At 50.3% G+C, this 20,987-nt stretch overlaps 1 protein-coding gene across 1 annotated transcript; it reads left to right on the plus strand.

Annotated features, from left to right (window-relative positions):
* Positions 1-933: 933 nt before the first annotated feature.
* On the plus strand, positions 934-20,369 carry BLM (BLM RecQ like helicase). The gene is made up of 21 exons (XM_086471352.1): positions 934-1,039; positions 1,147-1,820; positions 2,957-3,122; positions 3,579-3,700; positions 4,981-5,113; positions 5,964-6,679; positions 7,462-7,638; positions 8,057-8,175; positions 9,625-9,738; positions 10,475-10,573; positions 10,661-10,809; positions 11,444-11,550; positions 12,347-12,507; positions 12,968-13,163; positions 13,595-13,785; positions 14,520-14,667; positions 15,014-15,213; positions 15,983-16,175; positions 16,630-16,752; positions 18,196-18,403; positions 20,072-20,369. Exons 1-21 carry the CDS (start codon positions 942-944, stop codon positions 20,253-20,255), a joined length of 4,278 nt encoding a protein of 1,425 aa, XP_086327478.1. The 5' UTR covers positions 934-941; the 3' UTR covers positions 20,256-20,369.
* Positions 20,370-20,987: the final 618 nt, after the last annotated feature.

Here is a 20,987-nt window from a genome sequence, read left to right on the forward strand (position 1 = left end):
CGAGCTGCTGGGGCGGGGGAAAGGCCGCGCAGCCACCTGGTTGAAGACGCCGCCCCAGCGAAGCTCACCCCTTCCTTCAGGTGGCTGTTTCCCAATCGACAGATTTAACTTCTAGGGTGTTTTTTTTTCATTTTCTTTGAAGGAGATTTTTCCTTTCTCTAGAGAAAGATGAGCGCTGTGATTTTTATCTATTTTCATTATTTTTTTTTAGTATTTTTTTGTATTTAAAAAATAGGGTATTTTACTGCAGAAGAAATAATAGAGAACGGATGATTTTCTTTCACGAATCACTCAAGGCAGGAAGGTTATCGCTGGCAGTTTGTAACCACGCGAGGGGGAGAAAGGCCGCGGGGCAGGAGGGGGCGCTTCTCGTGTGTGATTTCACGCTAAAATCGGCCACTGACTGAATAAATGCGACTCGTTACCGGTGTGAGCTCCGCTCCGCTCCGCTCTGCTCGGCGCGGCCCCGCGCCCTGCCGGCACGGTCACCGGGGGGAGGCCGGGCGCTGCCGGTGCTTTCCCACGACCCCCGGGGGCGCGAAGCCCCGCCCGGGGTTACACAACGGGCTGCTGTAACCGGCTTCACAGCGCCGGGGGGGGGGGGGGGGGGGGTGGGGGGTCGGGCCGGGGCCGCCTCTCTCCGTCCCGGCCGCCCGCCCCTCCCCACGGCTGCGCCGCCATTTTGTGGGGCGGGCGGGGCCTCTTCCCTCCCCGCGGCGGGGCAGAAGCCAGCCCTCACTGCGGAAACGGAAGCGCCGCGGCGTCACTTCCGGTCCTGGCGCGCCCACCCACTGGGCGGGGCGGGCGGTGTTTTGGCGCCGAATGCGAAGCGGGAGCGCGGTGGCGGCGCGGAGCGGAGCGGAGCGGAGCCCCCGCGGGGCGGCAGAGCGCGGTAGAGCGCCCCCCGCCGGCGGGGTGGTGCGGTGCCGCCCCGCCTCGTCATGGCGGCCGTGCCGCAGAACAACCTGCGGGAGCAGCTGGAGCTCCACTCGGCCCGCGGAGCCCTCAGCAAGGCGCCCCCGCCGCGGCACCGGCCGGCGTGAGTACCGCGGGGCCGCGGGCCGGTGGGTGGGAGGGTGGCGGAGCTTGAGGGGGGGGGTGCGGCAAGCCCCCGGGGCCGCTGACGAGGGGCTGGTCTCTTCGCAGGGGCTTTACCTTCAAGAAGACGTCTCCGGCCGGTGCCTTGCCCAGGGAGCCTCGGGGCCTCCCCGCCGCCTCGGCGCTGCGGGACAAAGACGTGAACACCTCCCTGGCTGCGCTCGCCTTGGGCCCTGCTGCCTCCAAGGAGAAGAAAACCCAAATCCAGGCTTTCTTTCCAGCGGCAGCCAGGCCTCGGGAGGCGTCAGGAGGCCCAGCGGCTTCTGGGAAGAGGAGCGCGACCCCGGGGCTGCAGGGCGCTCCCGCCCGGGAGGCCGGGCCCGGTCCTGCGTCTGGCCCCGTCATCACCATAGAAGATGAGTGGGATGACATCGACGACTTCGATTTGTCAGGCATCGAGAAGAAGTATGGCCGAGCGCCGGTGCTGTCCCCCAAAGGGCGGCGGGCCTCCCGCAAGGCCCCCCAGGGGACAGGCCCCCGGCGGGGTGAGCTGCCTGGCTCTGCCGGGACCGCGGGCAACGACGCGGGGCCCCGCAGCCACGGCGCTTCGGGGTGCAGGGAGCCCTCGCCGGAGGCTGAGGCACGGCCCTCCTCACAGCAGTCGCTGATCTGTCTGGAGGATTCGGCTCCCTGCAGCAGTAACGGGGCTGTGGGTGACGGCCCGTGGGGGAGTTTGTCGGCTGAGGTGATTTTGGATGATGACGGGGAAGAGACTCGCCCAGGTAACAGCTCACGTCACGGTACCACTGAGCTGGAGGTGTTTGTGTTCTCACACAGAGGGCTTGATGTTGCAGCAATGGGAGGGGGGTGGGTGCTGCTGTCCCACAAGCAGTCGTGGGTGGGTGGGTTTCGCTCTGGTCTCGGCAGCTCGTGGAGGTGCGGGGCTGTGAATGGCGGAGTGTTGTCTGTGGCAGCAGCGGGTCGCACGGCGGTGTCGGGGTTCCAAGACATCCCGTCTGGCGTTCCAGAAACGAGGAGCAATGGTCTGTAGGGATGTTACCGAAAGAAAAGCACTTAAAATTCGTACGAAAGAGGTGTAAAATCATCTTATGTGTAAATGCAATGATGAGGGATGTTAAACCAGAAAGAGATCTCTCTCAATTTAAAACAACAAACCACACAAAAACCCTCCAGCCCTCGATTATGACCAACACGTTCATGACTGTCAGTCAGAGCTCCGTGTCCCACACGGCTTCTCTATTTTCTGTGCCTCACCTGTTATGTTTTGAAACTTTTGATCTTTATTTGTGAAATTAATATGTTTATGCAGCTGAATAATATTGAACAGTGTTCTGTGGTGCTGCTGCTGCACCAAATGGCAAAAGGATTAGTGAACTGTGTTTTTCTTCTGAAGAATATTTTGTTACCTTTTCCCCTCTTTTTGTGAAATGAATTTTAAGATATTAATGATATTGGCCTTTCTTAGTAGGATTTGTCATATAAGCCGCTACTCACTTAAATTATCTTGTAATTCCAGGACAGGGACTACGCTGGTTGATGAGTCTACACTCTTTTTAAGCTAGTATTTAACGTCACAAGAGCTTTCTGTAAAATCTCTCATAGGAAAATGTTCCTCGAGTTTTTCTGTTCTGGCAGGGGAAGGTGACTATAGCCAAGCCGTGGAACTTTTCCGCTTAGAAGCGGGTTTGTGGGGCTTTTGTCCCTTTGTTTTTAACGGGGGACAAAAAGGGAGCAGTAATTTTTTTTTTTTTTTGGTCCTTTAAAAGTCAAAAACGGTATTAAATGCATGTTTTGAAATCTGGCTGGGAATTTTTTTTCCTGTGTTCAGTTGCATTTTCGTTGAATCCAGAATGAGTTTACAGTGCTGGCCAGTAACACGACCGAACTTCTCTTTCAGCCGCTGAAAGCGGTGAGAGCCCGCAGCCACGCAGCCATGAGAGAAGCAGCCCCCGCATCGAGCTGCCCGCAGGCACTGAGCTTGAAGAGGAGGATGACTTGGATGTCGTCCCACCCTCCCCTGAAGAAGAGCTGCCTTCCTGCTCGCCTTCTGTGAAAAGCATTAGGTAAAACAAAGTTTGTTGATGAAACTGTCTGTCTTTGGGGTGATTTTTAGAAGTACCAAAAAAGACGGAAAACGAGGGCTTGTTAAAAAGCTACAGAGCGAGCTGGTCGTGTCTGTCTGTTGCTTGGCAGGTTGGCAGCTGACAGCTGCTATTGATGTTTTATGAAATACTTATTTTTATGGCCAATGGTTAAGGTGGCTTTTGCTTCAGAAAAAACAGAGTTATGTTCCCTTTTGTTGTGGGAGGGGAAAAAAAAATTATTAAAGCGAATCTCTACACGTTGGCACGAGGATGAGCGACAAACTGCTCAGGTACCTGGATTTTAACTGGGTTTTCAGAAATTTGTTTATCTTTTACACGTCCTAAATGCTGTTCTTCTAAAAGACAAACTTCCCTTATGGAAATGCCTTGGTTTACAGACACCTGTATTTTAATGACTTTTTCTTTCGATGTTAGTAATTTTTTCAAAGAGTCTCCTGCTGGTGGCGCATCCACAGCTGGCAGCATCGAGGCCAAGCCTGGGAAGGTTCTCACCACGCAGCCTGTTCCTGAAAGCGATCCCGGTGCGGAGGATGCAGGTACACGACCCATTTTGGGGATGGTTTGCAATGAAATCGTTCTGCCCTGTGTCCCGTGTCATCGGAGGGCGCTGGCTAACCGTGACCGATGGGGCGGGGAAGCTGGGCCTGCGTCTTGCCCGGGATTTGAGATGCTGTGTGTACGTTGTGTAGGCTCAGGGGCGTTGTCCGGTCCTGGTTCCCGGGATTTAAGATGCCGTGTGTACGTTGTGTAGGCTCAGGGGCGTTGTCTGGTCCTGGTTCCGGGTCTGCCAGCCAGTCTGGGGTACGGCACAGAGCTCCTTTGCAAAGCATAACAGCGCGGATGGACCCGACCGTTCCCGAGGTCAGCTGTGGCACAAAGACACGCCACTGTAAGCTGGAGCTGCGCCAGCACTTCCATCCGATTCCCGCAGATGCTGGCTTTGGGAAGGACGGAGCTAAAGTGTTCCCGAGTTTCACTTGCAGAATGAGAAGTTACCAAGGGCAGGGGTGGCGCAGCCTGGCTCGAAGGCTGCAGGCCCAGACGCTCCTCCCCAGATCTGTAAAGCTGCAGGTTATGGCGCTGTGCTACAGCGTCACTTGCAGTTCTGTGGCCAGAAATGCCCAGAGCAGCGGGTTTACATTTGTGCTTTATCAACGCTGCTCTGGAAATCGGCGCAGGCAAGCTCCATCCTGTCATGCGCCAGCGCACCTACAGCAAACCTCTGGTCGCTGTGGGCCGTTAGCCCGTGGCCAGCTGAGCCTTTCTGAGCACCAGCTAGGTCAGAGTTAGGCCAGCGCAGCAGAGGTCACAGTCTAGTCCAAGGGATCCCGTCCCTGGCAGCGGCAGTTTGAGGTACAGAGCAGTTCACCGGCAGGATCCGGATGTTCCCTGTTTGACAGGGAAGGTCGTGAGGTGCCAGACGCTGACTTTGACCTGTGGGAGGTTTCCCGTGGTGCTTTCTAGACGGGCGTTGCAATGTGATATTTCAGTTAAAATGTGGTTTAGTGTTTGGGGGGGTGCGTGTGTAATTTGAGATAAGCGAAACTTATAAACTTCAGTGTTTTCGGAAATAAGTTTGAAAGAACTGTGACGAGGTTTGGAAAACTTACATGGACGGATAATTAAAAGGCAAGGGCAAAAATACGTAGACTGGGTGAGTTGGTGCACACAGAAACAGCTTCTTTCTTAAAAATATATTGGAAGTAAATTATTTAGACGTAGTGCAATTTACTGTCTTCTATGAGAGCGATACCACCTCATTACGTGTTCTAAGAAAATTGTCGTGACTGTCTGCTGAAATGGCTCCGTCTGACAGATAAAGGCTGGCGTGTGGAACAGCAGCTCTACAGCGTCATGGCTGGGATCTGCGAGCTGGTGGACGCCATTCCGCTTCACGAGCTGGAGTCTCTGTCGTGTGCGAAAGCCCTTCTGCAGCAGAGAGACCTCAGGTACGCGCTGAGCCGCCTGCCCCCGGGGAGCGGTGCTGGGCCTGCAGGTGTCTCCATCGCGCCGAAGAAGGATTTCTGGAAAAGCTGAAAATTGCTGACAAAGCGAAGGGAAAAAAAATACCCCAAACTGCTGAAAAGTGTCAACAATCCCCGTGTTCTGCCAGAAGAAAGGGTCCAGTTCCACGTTCAGCCCCAGGCACGGGCAGTCCTGGGTCTGTTCTCCGGCACCGGGCGCTTCCCGAGCAGGGGGTGGGGTGACACCACACGTAGACAGTTGAGATTTGGGATTTTGTTTTGGTTTTTTTACTGGGCTGGGACTATGCTTTTTCTGAACGGCCTCAGCAAAACCAGCTTATTCTTTTTCCTCTTGTTACTGTAGTCAGCCGTAGTCTTTAGAAAGTACATAAAAATGTAATTTGGTTCAAGCATATTTTTACTTTTTTTAACTTCAGGTTTGTGCCTCTAGGGATTTTAATTCTTTTTTTATGCTCTACCTTGCCTGGATCAATTAGGAATTCTTTTATTTGATGTCTGCAGAGAAGCAGTAATTCTGTAATTATTTTATTTAAATATTTTAATTTTTTTTATATTAAATAATTTAAATTATTTAATTATTTAAATATATTTGAGTTCTGGTAATACTCTCCCTTCCCTAGATTTGTTTGGAATATTTTTAAAGTATAATGACACAGAATACGATGTAACCACCACATGTTAATATTTTTAATAGGAGAGAGACAAAACTGCTCAATGTGTGTTGTAGAACTTGATAAATCGTTGCTTGCGACTAAATTTGGTGGGTTGTTTTTTTTTTTTCCTTCCTTCTCCCTTCCCTTGCCGTCCCTGCCAGGAGAAGATTGCTGGCTAGCTCTGTCCCTTGGAGCAGAAGCAGCACGAGCAGCACTTTGCCTGGGAGCTGGAAGGCGCGCGTGGAGCCGGGCCCTCTCGCGCGCCCTGGCGCCGCTCTCAGTTCTGGCCCGACCTGGAGCTTCGGTTCTGACAGAAACTCGCCAACGTCCACAAACCTCCCGCCCGCGCTTTCTGGGACTGCTAATTCAAGCCATTTTTCTACCAAAAAAAATCCACCCGTGGATTCCTCTTCTGCTTCAAAGCAAGGTGTTGAGGAGATCACGGCGCTGCCGGCCTCGGAGGGAGCTTCCCCCAGCCTCCGTGCCGGGACGCCCCGCGGCAGCGGGTGGTGTGAAAGCCCCGGGGTGAGAGACGGCAGAAACCGTCCTCTGCTGGAGAAGGCCCTTACGAGCCCAGCTCTGAGAGGGCAGGGCAAAGCTCCCGCGGTCGTTCCTGCAGAGGACAGTTTGGGTATAAACGATACAGACTTCGACCTCGATCCCTTTGATGTGGATGACTTCGACGAGGGCTGGGAGAATTCGGTGGAGGTTTCGGTGCCCGAGACGCCGGCTACGCCGCTGTATCAGCCCGTCAGGGAAGGGCCCCCTGCCAAATCGCTGCTGTCAAAGATCATGTCCAGAGCCAAAGGGTCTGCTGTGGTACCAAATCCTGCTGCTCCCAAGTCAAGCTCCTCGATGGCAGCAAAGAACCGTTCGGGTAAATTATGCTCGTTAGGATCACTGTCTTTCCCTTTTTCAATTCTTGTTTATTTTTAAACCTGAGGCCAAGTAACTTACTGCAGATTGCATCTGTGCCTTCTGTTTCTGTGGAGATTTCTTTTGTTTTCTCTTTGCAAAGTCGTCATCTGGGGTTTTTTCTTCCTCCAAGTGTTGCCAAACTTCTGGACTGTGTCTTTGCTGTGCAGGTTGCTGGCTGCAGGGAAGGTGAAGCTGCTCAAATTGGGAACTAGAACGTTTCCGTTTTAATTAAATAATGCTTCTGCAGCTGTTAATTCAAAGCTGCACAACGGTTCTAGCTGTTTATGTGAAATGTTCAAAAATGGGCACTTGCTGAAGCAAACCGGATCCCCCCGGGGCCCAGGGGTGGGTCGGTATTATCTGTGGGCGGGTAAAAGCGGAGGCAAAAACGGTAACGGGTCTCATCGGGTTCGCTGGGGCTGTTTCAGCTGGCACCTGCTGTTAGGGACCCGCCAGCGGGGTGGTGTGTGACAGAGGGGAGGTTGGCCAGTGCCAGGCTGCGCTCTGCACGGTCGGGCTATGACGCTTGTTTCCCGCGATTGGCCTGTCGTCACAGCCCACGCTGTAGCTGGCCTTAAATTCCAGCTGAAAGCCGTTTTTTTTTAGCCTGCCATGACTTGGGTTTAAAAGGTCGAGGTGGTGGCTAAGCTGCCTGTTCTAGGGAAGGGGCTTGGCGCTGCAGGAGGGGTGGCACAGCCCCGTATCGTGACTTACTGCCGGCGCCTTTTCTCTGTCTGCTAGATCTGCCCGTTACTAACCCCGCACTGGAACGTTTCAGGGGTGTGAAGTTTTCCCATTCTGAAGAAATGATGACTATATTTCACAAAAAGTTTGGCTTGCACTATTTTCGGACAAATCAGCTGGAGGCCATCAATGCTGCCCTTCTGGGTGAAGACTGCTTCATCTTGATGCCCACTGGTGGGTACCCCCCGCGTCGCGCAGCCGCGGGCTTCTGGGGTCTGGCACGCGCTCCAGAAATAAAGACCTGGAGCCCCTTTTGCACGGCCCGTGGCAGACTTCTCTTTTCTCTGTGCCTTTGTGGAGGTGGCGATAAATTGCGCTGCCTGAACTCTGCGGCTGCGGGATTTCTGGGGTGCTGCGCGCGCTGCAGTGTTCCGAATGAGGCGGCGGAATCTCTGCCTGCCGTGGCATTTCACGTGAAAACTCCTCCTACAGTGATTGCGTTGGAGGCAGCCGTTGGTGAAGGGTTATTGTTTCTGAAAGCGCTGTAAAATGACAAGTAGGAAATAAGTCCCCCCTCTTCTGCTCCATCTCCCCACTGTCTCCCTTTCCTCCTGATATCCAACGCTTGTTGTGTTCTGTTTCGTCATTCCAGGTGGTGGTAAAAGCTTGTGCTACCAGTTACCAGCGTGTGTGTCTGCGGGAGTCACTATTGTTATCTCTCCACTGAGGTCGCTGATAATCGATCAGGTTCAGAAACTGAAGACTCTAGATGTAAGTGCAAACAGCTTGCTTTAGGCAGCCCGCGGGTAAGCGAATCGGGAATCTGAAGTTTTACAGGAAATCTTACGTCTCTCAAATATAAACTGCAAAAATGGATTAGATGGAAACTGTTAACAGGCACGCAGAGTTGTCAGGGAGGAACTAAATTAGATGAACTGGAGTATGTTGGTGGTCTAACTGCTGAATTTGCTGATGCTCCTGTGTATCTGTCATTGGAGCTTAGCTGTCAAGGCCAGGTGCCCAATTCTTAGATTGTGAGTGTGGTCACCTAAACAGGAGCTGCCTGGCTCGGTAGCAGAAAGAAGCACTAACAATCCCTGAGCGAGGAGGGTTGCAAAGATGCTGAGCATGTCTAGGAAAGTGATGCACAGAGAAAAGAAGTGCAGGTGCAGAAGGTGTGTGTTCCTCGGGCCGAGACACTTAGGACCTGCTTTTGCCTCGGGGAAGCGTCTCTTTCATCCTTAGCCTGTCACTGAGGTTGAGAGATCAGGCAAACAAAGGTGGGTAAGATGTTTTAGGGCAAAACTACAGAGATTTTCTGGGGTGTGAGACCGAAGGCACTACGATGACGGGGTTTGAAGCTCGGACAAGTCCTCCTCTCATCAAGTGCCGTTTTCGACAGCCTGACTGGACAGGGCCCTCCAGCGGCTGCCGCCCTTCGGTGAGCGCTGCTCAGCGCTGCGCTTGGGCCGCGCTCTTCCCTCCTGGCAGTGTGGGTGCCATGGCTGTAGCAGCCAGTTCAGCTGGCTCTGTGGCTGCTGGGGATCTGCAGCTGCAGAAGGAATTTCCTCTGCAGAGCTGCAGCTGCCTCTTGCGAGAGGAAGAGGAGACGAGCAGGGAGAATTGGCTCTGTCAGCGTGACTTGTTCTTGCATCCAATTCCTTTGTTACTATTCAGCGTGAGAGTAAGTTAGACTTTCGGACTGAATATGGAGTGGCTGCTCCAAGTTGTGTTTAATCTCTTCTGATGCAATGTTGTTCCGTGTTTGTGGGCGCTGTTATTGAGGCTGTTGTCCTGTTTTGTGCTTCCTGGAAACTTTGTTTCTTGCCTTAAGATCTCTGTTTTCCAAACTCAGTCTCAAACTTAGAGCCTATTGATCAATAAACAAACATCTCATCTGTTTTGTCTATTGGAAAGGGAGTTCAAAGAAAGCAGATGAATCCCCTAAGTCAGCTGTTGGTCTGCTGGTAGAATTGGGAGCAGATTAATAGAATTTGGCTTACAGTCTTTTGGGTTTATCGTTAGAGAAATTCCATGATGTCCACAGTACAGCGAGGGTTCAAATGCTATTGACAGTTACACAAAGAAGTATTGAAAGGTTGTTCATTGAGGACAGTGAATGCATACACTTTTTAATCTGGTTTGTAACTAGAGGTAGGACTCGGTTCTTGGAGGTTCTTCTGTTTATTTATATTAAAACTTCATATTTTTTTAATATAGATTGCTGCAACGTACCTGACTGGTGACAGAACAGATGCCGACGCTTCCAAAATATATATGCAATTGTCAAAAAAAGATCCTGTAATAAAGCTTCTGTATGTTACCCCTGAGAAGGTTTGTATTTAATTTGAATTGTAAAATCATGGAGGCAACAAGAGAATGGATTACTATGAAGTGTTAGAGGGGAAACGCTGAACGTAGAGGAGGCTTCTGAGGGGGAAAAATAAACATTCTTAGATAATTCAGTAAGGCTCTGTACAGCTGTAACTAACTTCAGTCAGTAATTAACCAAGAAGGAGAACTGAGCATGTCTATACAATCTAAATTCTTAAAACAAACCCCCGTACCCATCTGTTTCAATATCCCTTACTACATGTTCGTGGCTAATTGCTGTCAAGTAGCTATTAGAATCGAGACTGCTATGAATAGGATAATACAGGGAAAAAACATGTAGCTGTCAAGGTAATATGTGATTGTCAAAAGATTCCCTGGTACTTAATTACAGGCTGCCTTAAAAATGATGTTCTTCCACAAGAGCTTTGTAAGAGGAGCCTGTTTAGTGCCCTGATTATGTTTCTTCAGCATCGGCTCTCCCTGTCTTCCGTGGCATAAGTCATTTAAATTGACTCCGACTGTAGGACCTCTGGATGGCGGATCCTGCCTCCTGGCAGTAGTCCCACACCAGCTGCCTGGCTGTCAATGGAGATGAAGCTGATGGCCATCTCCTCTATGCCTTCAGTCCCAATTAACTTTGCTGCACGGAACCCTTGTTTCTGTGTGCGCGGCGCGGCGCGGTGACCGCTCGCGCTCTCGGTTCGCTTTCTAACGCCCCGGGTGGATGTGTCCCTAGGTTTGTGCAAGCGGCCGGCTGATGTCAGCCCTGGAAAATCTCTACGACAGGAGGCTTCTGGCGCGTTTTGTCATCGATGAGGCCCACTGCGTCAGCCAGGTAGAGCCCTTGATTGGTTTTCAAAACGGCCAAAGACTCCGTTGGAGCATCTTACTCGGTTATACTTCAATTTTGTTTTTAAACCAGTGGGGTCACGATTTCCGACAAGACTACAAACGACTGAATATGCTCCGCAGGAAGTTCCACGCGGTTCCTATGATGGCTCTTACTGCCACTGCTAACCCCCGGGTACAGAAGGATATTCAGAACCAGCTTGAGATGCTGAAACCACAAGTGTAAGTTGCTCAGCAGTTTCCTGAAACCATTTGTTTGTGCCACAGAAATTTCTAGTGGAAAACTTAGTAAAGAAAGAAAAGCGTTACAGCTCCATCTGAAACCCCTGGGCAGTTGTGTCCGGTTAAATTCCGTGCGTGCATCCTCGGGTAGCGTGAGCTGTTCAGAGTAAGGAGAAAAAAACTGGCCAGGCTCTTCCTTGCACGATTAAGGAAGCTGTTTAATAAAAAATAACATCACCAAATTTTCTATGTCACTGACAAACTGTGCAAGTTGTATTTCAGGGTGCTTTTTGGGAGACCGCTGGAAAACTGCGAAAGCTGGAAGTGGTTTTTAATTAGCATTGGCAGGAATGAGGTACCATTGGGCCCGGATCGTATTGTAGGGTGCTCATTGTGCACTGTGGAAAAATACAGTGCCGTGTAGGTTTGGTTTTTCACAGCCAGAGGAGAAATGCACGTTTAGACCCAGAGCGTGGGTGGTGCGAGCTTCCGTGGGCGTAGTGGCACAGTAGTTCGGACAGTGCAGGCCAAGAGGCAGTTCGTGGGGTCGGGGACATTCCAGTCGATACCAGCTGGCCGAAAGGATTGCTGCACCCATGACGCTGACGAGCACCCATGAACTGTCTTGTTTTAGGTTTACAATGAGCTTCAACAGGCATAACTTGAAATATGATGTGTTGCCCAAGAAGCCCAAGAAGGTGGCAATGGATTGCTTGGAATGGATTAAAAAATACCATCCGCGTGAGTACGGAGCAGCCCAGTGTGGCTGCATGCGTTTTTGAGCTGCTCTTTAAGGCAGGAAAGGGTTTTATAACGCTGTACAAGACCCCAAACTCGGGCTTTTCTCCAAGTGACTAGTACATTTACAAGAAGAACAAGTTGGAAGCCAAATGATGTTATTGATAGTGGGAATCAGACTTATGGGCATTTTTAAGAGTTCAAGTGAAGGTGGAAAAGTAAATTATGGTGATGCTCTTGGGTGATGTTTGTGGGGGTTGCCAGACCTTTTAGCATCGTGTCTTCAGAGTATGAAGGTCATCTGGCATCTGTACTGTTTTGATGGTTTAGTTCTGTTGGTCTGCCTGTCTGTGGTTCCTCTTGAAGAGATCTTCAGAGATTCCCATCTCCCTGGGCTTGCTTTTGCAGTCCTGCAGCTCCTGCTGCCGGAGGCCGGCTACAGCAGGCTCCCGTCAGAGCTTCTCCAGTGCTGTGACCTGCTGTGCTGCTGAGCAGGCTGCTCTGGCTCTCGAGTTGGAGAGTTCTTTATTCGTGTGTGTTAACTCCTAAGATGGCACAGTGCTGAGCAGGAAAACTTTTCTTGCCTCCACCTCGCCAAAAAAGCAGGAAATTGGGTGAGGAAAAAATATTAATATCTGATATTAATAAAAGTACTTTTCTTTGTTGTTAAGCAGTTATTGCATTACACTTACCAGCATCTCCCTGTTGGGGTGAATGTTTGCTTGACCGGTACGGCTGTTAGGCAAGCGCAAGGGAATAAAGCTGCACTGCAGCACAAATCTTTCTTATGTATTTGCAGATGACTCTGGGATCATTTATTGCCTTTCGCGCCACGAATGCGACACGACGGCGGCCATCCTGCAGAAGGAGGGTCTCGCAGCGCTCGCCTATCACGCTGGCCTCACCGACTCCAACAGAGACCTCGTACAAAAGAAGTGGATTAATCAGGAAGGATGCCAGGTGAGAGAAAAGCAACCCGGGGAAGAAAGTGAAGAGAATTTAGAGCACTTTTGTCCCCCTGGGCCTAGTAAATGAAAGCGAAGTCGTGTACCGTTGCTGCCCGGTCGGGCGCAGGGTTAAACACCCGATCCGGACCGATCCGCCGAAGCGCGTTGGCGTCTCCTCACCGGGAGCTTTACAGGCTGCAGCGCTGCACTGAGGTGTGACACGCCAGGAGGAAGGGACGCGGCAGCGTGGGGCTTCTGAACCAGCTCTAGGCGAGTTGTGTGTCGAGGCTCAGGTTTGGAGTCTGCCCTTGGCCTGGAACAGCCCTTCTGACAGGAGAGACGGTTCTGTGCTCTCGCAGCGTTGCGGCTGAAACCCAAGGCTCTGCAGCTGCGTAATCCTGGCTGCTCTCGGTGCAGGGTGCTGCGTGAGTCACTTCGTAACTCTGCGTAACGAGTCGTTCCCTCCTCCCCAGGTTATATGTGCAACCATCGCCTTCGGAATGGGGATTGATAAACCCGACGTCCGCTACGTTATCCATGCCTCGCTCCCTAAATCCATCGAAGGTTACTACCAGGAGTCTGGCCGAGCTGGGCGAGACGGTGAAATGTCTCACTGTCTGCTCTTCTACAGCTACAGTGACGTGACCAGACTCAGAAGGCTGATACTGAGTGAGTTGTCACGTTTGTACCTGATGGAGACAGTGCCGAGGAAGTCCCTTAGTCGCTGGTCTCTGCTCCGTTTAGGCTGCGTAACATTCCCGTTCAGCAGGGCCGTGTACAGTCTGGCGTGGCACAGATGGGGGGACGGCGTCTTTACCCCAGTGGTTTTCTGTAATGGAAGCTTTTGGTCACTCGTACTTAACGTTAGTCAAAAACATTTTGCTTCAGACATATCCATCTCTTGATTCTCGTCGTGCTCGTCTTATTTCCCATCTCCATTCTTTAAAACTTGAGAGGTAAAATCTGTCCCAGGTTAGTCCTGTACTAACCTCCTCATCTTTTGTTAAGCAAAAAAGAATATTGTGTTTTGTCTGTCTGATAATATATGAAAATGCAGAGGTGCAGATTTAACAAATGCAGTCGAACTCGTTGCGTTTCAGTGGAGAAGGATGGGAACAGTCACACGAGACAGACCCACTTCAACAACCTGTACAGTATGGTTCACTACTGCGAGAACGTCGTCGATTGCCGGAGAATTCAGCTTTTGGCCTACTTTGGGGAAACTGACTTTAATCCCACCTTCTGTAAGGACCACCCAGAAGCAATTTGCGATAACTGCAGCAGGACGAAGGTAAAACTCATGGGTCCGTCTTATGGCGGTGTTAAACTGGTTTTGCATTTAGCTGCATTAAAAAATGGCTACATGGTGTTCGGGAAGGCAAATGGAGAAAATAAGATGTCCTGTATTTTTGTGATGACAGCTGCTTCAAGTTATTTCCAGGGTTTAACCTAGAGTGGAATTACACAGACTGCCCATGGACTTGTGATGCTCCTCTCTCTGCCAGAGGAGGACTAGTGAGGCATCAGGATGTTCCTTTGTATTGGCGTTTTTTTTGGCTGCAGTGCTTACAGGAGGCAGGAGCTAATTCAAGATCCACTGGAACAGCTATGTAATAAAATTTGACTAGAATAATACACATTCAGTCCAGTCTGCTCACTTTAATGCTTACTGGTAGCGTAAGTTCCAGTGCACGGCAGTAGGATTACGGGCATGCTTTCGGCATGGTTTACCTCGATTCCCAGCGTTCACGCAGCAGTCTTGCGGCTCACTATGGAATCAACACAGCAGAGACCATGTACCGTCAATTGGTCTGGATTACTGCGTTTTCCACAGTATTTTCCAGTCCAGAATTCCTGTGACTGTATCATATCAGGTACTAACGAGAAAATCACTGTTCCTCTGCTGGGAACAACATGAATTCATGACTGGAAACAGCTCAATAATGAAAACCAGGGGTTTCGGTCCCAACTTGCATTAGGGCAGAACCACGTAACGTGCGTGCCTAATCAAGTCTCTCTTGCTAGGATTACCGATCGAGGGATGTCACGGAGGAAGTGAAGAGCATTGTAAGATTTGTACGAGAGCACTGCGGGCAAATGGGACGGACAAATGCGAAGAGAAATACAGGTGCTGGAAGATACACGCTGAATATGATGGTGGACATTTTCTTAGGTGAGTCCTGCTCCTCCAGAAACAACGCCTCGGGAGGCTTGGGGCGTAAATGCCCGAGTGCGTGACGGGAGGTCTGCGCAACACCAGAAGCTGTATTTTGCAAAATTATTCTTCGCAGGAATCTCGTGGTAGTAAATGATCCAAAAAAAAATGAGACTAAAGCTTTAATCCGTTTCAGGTTGCTATAGTGATAATATTAGTTTTCTGGTGGTGCTCGGAGTTTCTGGCACTTAAGTGCGTTCCTTTTATGCGCATCGACGGTGGAGCAGCCCTGGGAATCTGCCACGGGTCTGCACGTACGTGAGCTGTCTCGTCGCAGGCTGATCCTGTGATTTCTGGCGCACAGGTAAAGCGAGTGCGAAGATTCAGTCTGGAATATTTGGGAAGGGAGCTGCCTACTCGAGGCATAATGTCGAAAGGCTGTTTCGAAAGCTGGTCTTGGACAAGATTCTGGATGAAGACTTGTACATCACAGCTAACGACCAAGCGGTAGCGTACATCGTTCTCGGGGAGAAGGCTCAGGCTGTGCTGGATGGATCACTACGGGTTCGTCACGCTCTGATTTTTTGTCTCGACCGCACTGTTTTAAGGCACGTGCTACGGTTTTTATATATGCCCTGGGAGAGCGTAAACGCCGTTTGCCTACCAGGTGCAGTACAGGAGCTGAGCTTTAGCGGGTGCAGGGAACAGGATCCAACCAGCATGATTTCTAGTCCAGTATCCTAGCAGTAGTGGTGTGAGGCAAAAGGTGAGTTGAGAGGACTGGGGAGGATTATAGCCTTCTCTTCTCCCCTGTCTATCTGATTCCAGATGGCCAACCCAGAAAGAGCTAGCTGAGGAGGAAGGAGGGAACAGCGCTACCTTCTCCTGCGTTTTCTGCTCTATTTTTTTGCCAGTCACTGGTGAGCTCTGATGGAAAATGCCCTTCAGGAAGGTCATGGCACCAGTCCCAGAGCTGCTTCAGGCAATGCCTCCTCTGCATTAGCGTTGTGTTTGGAGAAGGGGAGAGCCCTCAGCATTAGACCTAGTGACCTCTGTTTCAAGCGAGCGGTGCATTGGGTTCTCGGGCTTTCTCCCCTGTGCTGTGTGTGCTCGGCTGGTTCTCTGCAGCAGGAAGTTTGGGGCTGTTGAGTAGCCTGTTATTAAAAAAAAAAAAATCATTTAAAAAGCGTATGCCGGTAAATAGCTTTTTTTGGTCCATCAAAGAATACTTTCGGTTTCCTTCACTGTTTTCCTGTGTTATCAAATCCATCTTGTCACGATGGCTCTGCAGGAACTCCCCTGACAGGACTTACTGACTGGCTTATTTTAACAGGTGGAGTTTCATGAAACAGAAAGTGCCAGTGCCATCAGAAAGCAAAGGGCTTCCTTGGCAAAGATGTCACAGCGGGAAGAGATGGTCAAAAAGTGCCTTGGGGAACTGACAGACACGTGCAAAATGCTGGGGAAAGTCTTTGATGTGCATTACTTCAATATTTTCAGTACTTCAACTCTGAAGAAAATAGCAGGTAAGGTCAGCCTTTCGTTCCTCGGAGCCCCTGTCGGCAGCAGACTGCGTGTGCAATTGTAGCCTTTTTGACAGAAAATCTCGTTTCTAACGTCCAGGGGGATCAGGTTTAAGCGTACGTAACCGAGCGACTCCTGTGGAAGTAGCTGACCCAGCGTAGGTGTCTCGGAGCTGCGGTTTGTGCCGTAGCAGTCCCGCTGGATAAGTACAGGGGCCACCCCAGTCATCACACTGCAAAGCAAACTTCGAACCATTTTCAGAGAAAACTTTTAGACTAGTTTTCGTGCTAACCAACTAGAAGCAGATCTGCTAGAATAAAGGCTTGCTTCCTGAAGGACTGAATGCACAGGGTGGCACTCAAAGGAATTGATTTCCCCCAGAACACTCTACCATGATCTCTCTTTAAAAGAAGTCAGTTTGTTTGACGCATCAATTGGTGCTTTGTTACGTTACAGAAACCCTGTCGTCTGATGCGGAGGTTTTACTGCAGATTGATGGTGTCACAGAAGACAAACTGGAAAAATATGGTGCAGAAATAATTAAAGTGATGGATAAGTACTCCGAATGGACCACTCCAGGTGTGGTATGCTTTGTACCTAAATGTGTACTTCCCTGTTTAATACCGTTCTCTCCTCCTCTATCAGAAGTTTCACTCAAAAGTTACCTGGTTTTAGATAAAAATAACTAATTCTTGCAGTTTAATAACTACCAAAAGGGAGCAATTGCATATTTTCAGAACATACAAAGGTTGTTGCTATCATAGAATCACAGAAGGGTTTGGGTCGAAAGAGACCTTAAAAATCATCTGATCCAACCCCCTGCCCTGGGCAGGGACACCTCCCACCAGAGCAGGTCGCTCCCAGCCCCATCCAGCCTGGCCTTGAGCCCTGCCAGGGAGGGGGCAGCTCCAGCTGCCCTGGGCAGCCTGTGCTGGGGCCTCACCACCCCCACGGTGAACAATTATCTTCTCACTAGTAGAATCCAGCGTATTTCTGAAAGGCTAAGAGAGGAAACGAGAACAAGCAGACTGCTCTGCGCCTCACCTGTTAGTTGCCGGGATTTACGCAATATGCTTAGTTATAATGAGAATCCTGACCCTAAGGTTAAAGGTCTCGCAGCTTCTCCGTATTATTCCACCTGCATCCACTATGTGTGGGCTAACCTTGTAGCCTGCCGGATAATCCATAACTACTACCTTTTATTTTTCATCGTAATTGAGGTCAGCAAGTTCAGGTCTTCACTGACTAGCCCGTGCGCAAATGTGACGAGCTTTCGAAGCGAGGTGCAAGAAAAGCTGGTGGGTCAGAAGGGCCGTGTTTTACCACCTCTAACCTGACATACAAAGTTCAGCTCAGTGGAGAACTGAGCCCTGAGACGAGTCAATCTGGCAACTTCACAGGAGCGTAGCATGTAGCCTGTGCTGCAATTAGAGTATTTAATACAGTTTGGCTAGCGGATTAGACATTGGGGCCTGGAGTTCTTAAGGGACCCGTGTTTACGTTTGAGGCTGTGCTTAGTACGCTGCAACATGAATAAATGCACGGCTACAAACCTGGGTTGTGGGTATTTTACTGTACTGCCTGTGCGAAGGATCACATCCCTCTTGGCCGACGCTGATTGGGAAGGAGCCCTCTGCTCTGAGCCTTCCAGCGTCTCCTGGTGCTGTCTTTGAAAACAAGTGCCACGTGTGACTGTCGTATTCGCGGTATATTCCATAACGCTTTCCAGCTGACGTGGGGAAGACAGTGTAGAGGCAGAAAGCCCAGTGTTACCAAAATAGTTTAGACAAGAAGCCAAGCTTGAGAAAATAGGCCTGGCCAGTATTCTTCTACATCACGAGATCAACTAAAACCGCCTTCTGTCCTCGCTCTGCACCGCCCTGCGGAACACCTGGAGCACCCCCAGGCTGAAGGCAGCACGAAGGAGGCTTTGAACAGCAAGGACAGTCGGTGCTTTCTGGCTGACAGTTCTGGCTGGCAATATCTTGATTTCGTTGGGTTTAACTCGCTGTCTGTCTGTAGAGGACGCTGCCTGCCAAAGTGTGGACACGGCTGCAGGAAGCACTGCCACGCCCGAGAGCGATGCAGAGGCAGAAGATGTGGTTACGACCTCGAGCTATTTCTGCAATAACGCGAACCAAAGGAGGAAAAGGAAAAGGCCGCCAAACTTCAGAGAATCAAAGAGGAAAAAGACAAGTCATGGGGGCAGCCAGCCGTTTCATCCCAAAGGGTACGTTGTGGTCACTGTCTTTGCCCAGAATGGCACGGTGATGATCCCCAAACTGCACTGTTGCCCTACTGCATCTTGAGTAAGAATGGGCTTTAAGAATAGCATTGAAATTATCCGGGTAACAACTGCTCTACTTCTGGTTTTCTAGCATTTCTTGTTTAAGAAGCTCCTGGTGAGGAAGGTTATTTCACAGTTGTCCTTTGTGTCTCACTCCTGACTGCCACAAGCGACTCTAAATTTCAGCGCGCTGCCGTAACCGTTATTAGCAGGCTGACCGGATTCTGTGCTTGGAAACACAGGGAGGGGTTAAAACTTTGAAGGTTCGATGTAAGATTTGAACTTCAGTTCCCAGTCCCTTGTTAATTCAAGTTCTCCCTCTGACTGTACCACATGAGGCAACACCTGCATCAAGAGTGTAACGTTGGGACCCAGGAGTCCGGTTCGTCCAGAGCTTCTAGGGCAGATCCACCACCAAACCATCACAGGGCGATGAAGGAGCCAGGCTGGGCCTCATCATTTGAGTCGAGGACCTTGTTTTAGCGGTTCATGTAGTTATTAGTCTGGTAACTCCAGTAGTAGCAGTTGGTGCTGCAAGTCCGTGCTCAAAACGGGGTGATGAATCGGTGCTGAAAGGGAACGAACAAGAAAGGAGGAACGGTTGGAGAAATTCTGCCCTCGGGGGGACACACATTAGAAAACTTGAGCAGTTTAGTTCTTAATTGGGGTTTATAGTCATGCCTTTTAAAGGTCTGCTGTGCTCAGAGCTGGCCTTGCACAAAAAGGTGCTCAAGTTCCCCGTGCTGTGGTCAGGCTACCTGACCCCTCAGCCTCGACATTTTCCCTCGTTTGGTATATGAGAGAGAGAGAACATGAGGTTCAGAAGAGCAGTTATGTGGACAACCTACGTCTTGCATTTCTGAAATCATGCTTTGCATGGGGTTTTATTGAGGCCACCTGTGTCACAGAAACTGCATCACTGTCAGCTGGGGGGAGTTCAGGCCAGTCACAGGAGCAGCTCTGAATGGGACTAACGTGCTCCACAACATTCTGTAATTCCCCACCTGAAGGGCCATGCCTAAATTTTAAAGACTGTTCGGTTTTATTGCTATATTAACTACTTACCCTTTACTGCTTTGATACTGCGTTCATCATCAAAGAGAAAACGGGGTCTGCCTCGCTGAAACTCATTGCTTTCTGCCACTGTCCTTCCCACGGGCGTCTGCTTCTCTGCCCTGTTTTTCCTCATTCTGGCCTTTGGTTTTTGTAGCAAACAGCAGTTCCCAGCTCAGTAGGTTTTGCTCCCACCCTTTTCACCTTCCCATCTACTAAAATATTAGTCATTAAATGCTGTTGACCCCCAAGTGTCACTTAATGTTGATACTCTAATTGGATTAATAGGAGTCAGGTTGGTTCAGCATTCTTTGTCCCTGTTTCAGGCTGCTGCTTGCCCTTAGGCAAATGCCAGAGCAGCAGCTGCACTTGATTTACATTTCAAAGGTGTTTTTGCAGCCATGTGTATTTAAATTAAAAGAAAAAAAAATTTACAAATAAAAGCGTAGTCTTCTAGACAATCTAACGGTGGTGTATATGCAGGTAGACCACGGGTGCAGGGACTGGGGCAAGTAAAGGAGCTGTTTGACTCCCAAACCTTCTCCCTGAATTTTGCAGTGGCTACAGCAGGTACAGAAGGAACAGAAGACCACCTAGCTCGAAGGCTCCAGCATCCTCGGGCTCCAGTTCAGCATCGTACAGCCTTGGTGCCACACAAGGAGCTGCTGGAAAGCTGGGGATTATGGCACCACCGAAACCCAAAACCAGGCACTTCCTTCAGCCTTCGTATGCGGTGGTGTAACTAGGAAAACGTAAATACTGTATAAAAGCAAGCCCTGAAGATGTAATCATTGTTTATTAAATTTTTGTTTCATTTGCTAAACCCTCTGAGACTTGTACATTTGTCAAGTATGAATACTCACGTTAAATAAATGTTTTTAAACTCAGAAGTTTATTCGGACCTTTCTTTCTACTATAAACAAACAGAGTTCTGACTGCTTCTACAGCAACCCTGCTATTTTGGCGAAAATCCTCCCTGCAAGCCTGCTTTATAGCTACCTCAGGGACGCTGGAGACCTCAAATCAAAAGCAGTTACTGGATCTGCACCGCCCAAAGCTGCGCTTCCCTCTGTTCTTCTCCCTTGCTGCTTGCCGACGCACTTCAGAGCCCGACAGCTGAGCTGCTCCGCTGAAGATGTAAGTCTGGGGATGTTCACCCCAGACAGAACATATCGTCGACGTTTCCAAGTCTCAAATTTTATTCCCCAGACACTGGGGCTGGAGAGTCTCCTGGGAGCACCAAGCCCTGCCCCAGCTGCGCTTTTTTTAGGTTTTTTTGTTGTGTTTTTCCTTTTTAACTGCGATCCTGTCGCAGCCGCAGCGAAGGGCGTTGGAGCTGCCCTCGGCTTCCCCTTCCCTGCCTCGCCCGAGGTAACCCGGGCGCGCTGGGCCGAGGGGTTCAGGTGTTTGCACACACGCCCTCGCAGACAGCCCTGGCCAGGACCAGCCCTGCGCTGGAGCGAGCAGCGGGGTC

Source organism: Leptosomus discolor, chromosome 11 (assembly GCF_034619465.1).
Source record: "Leptosomus discolor isolate bLepDis1 chromosome 11, bLepDis1.hap2, whole genome shotgun sequence".
NCBI classification, from domain to species: Eukaryota; Metazoa; Chordata; class Aves; order Leptosomiformes; family Leptosomidae; genus Leptosomus; species Leptosomus discolor.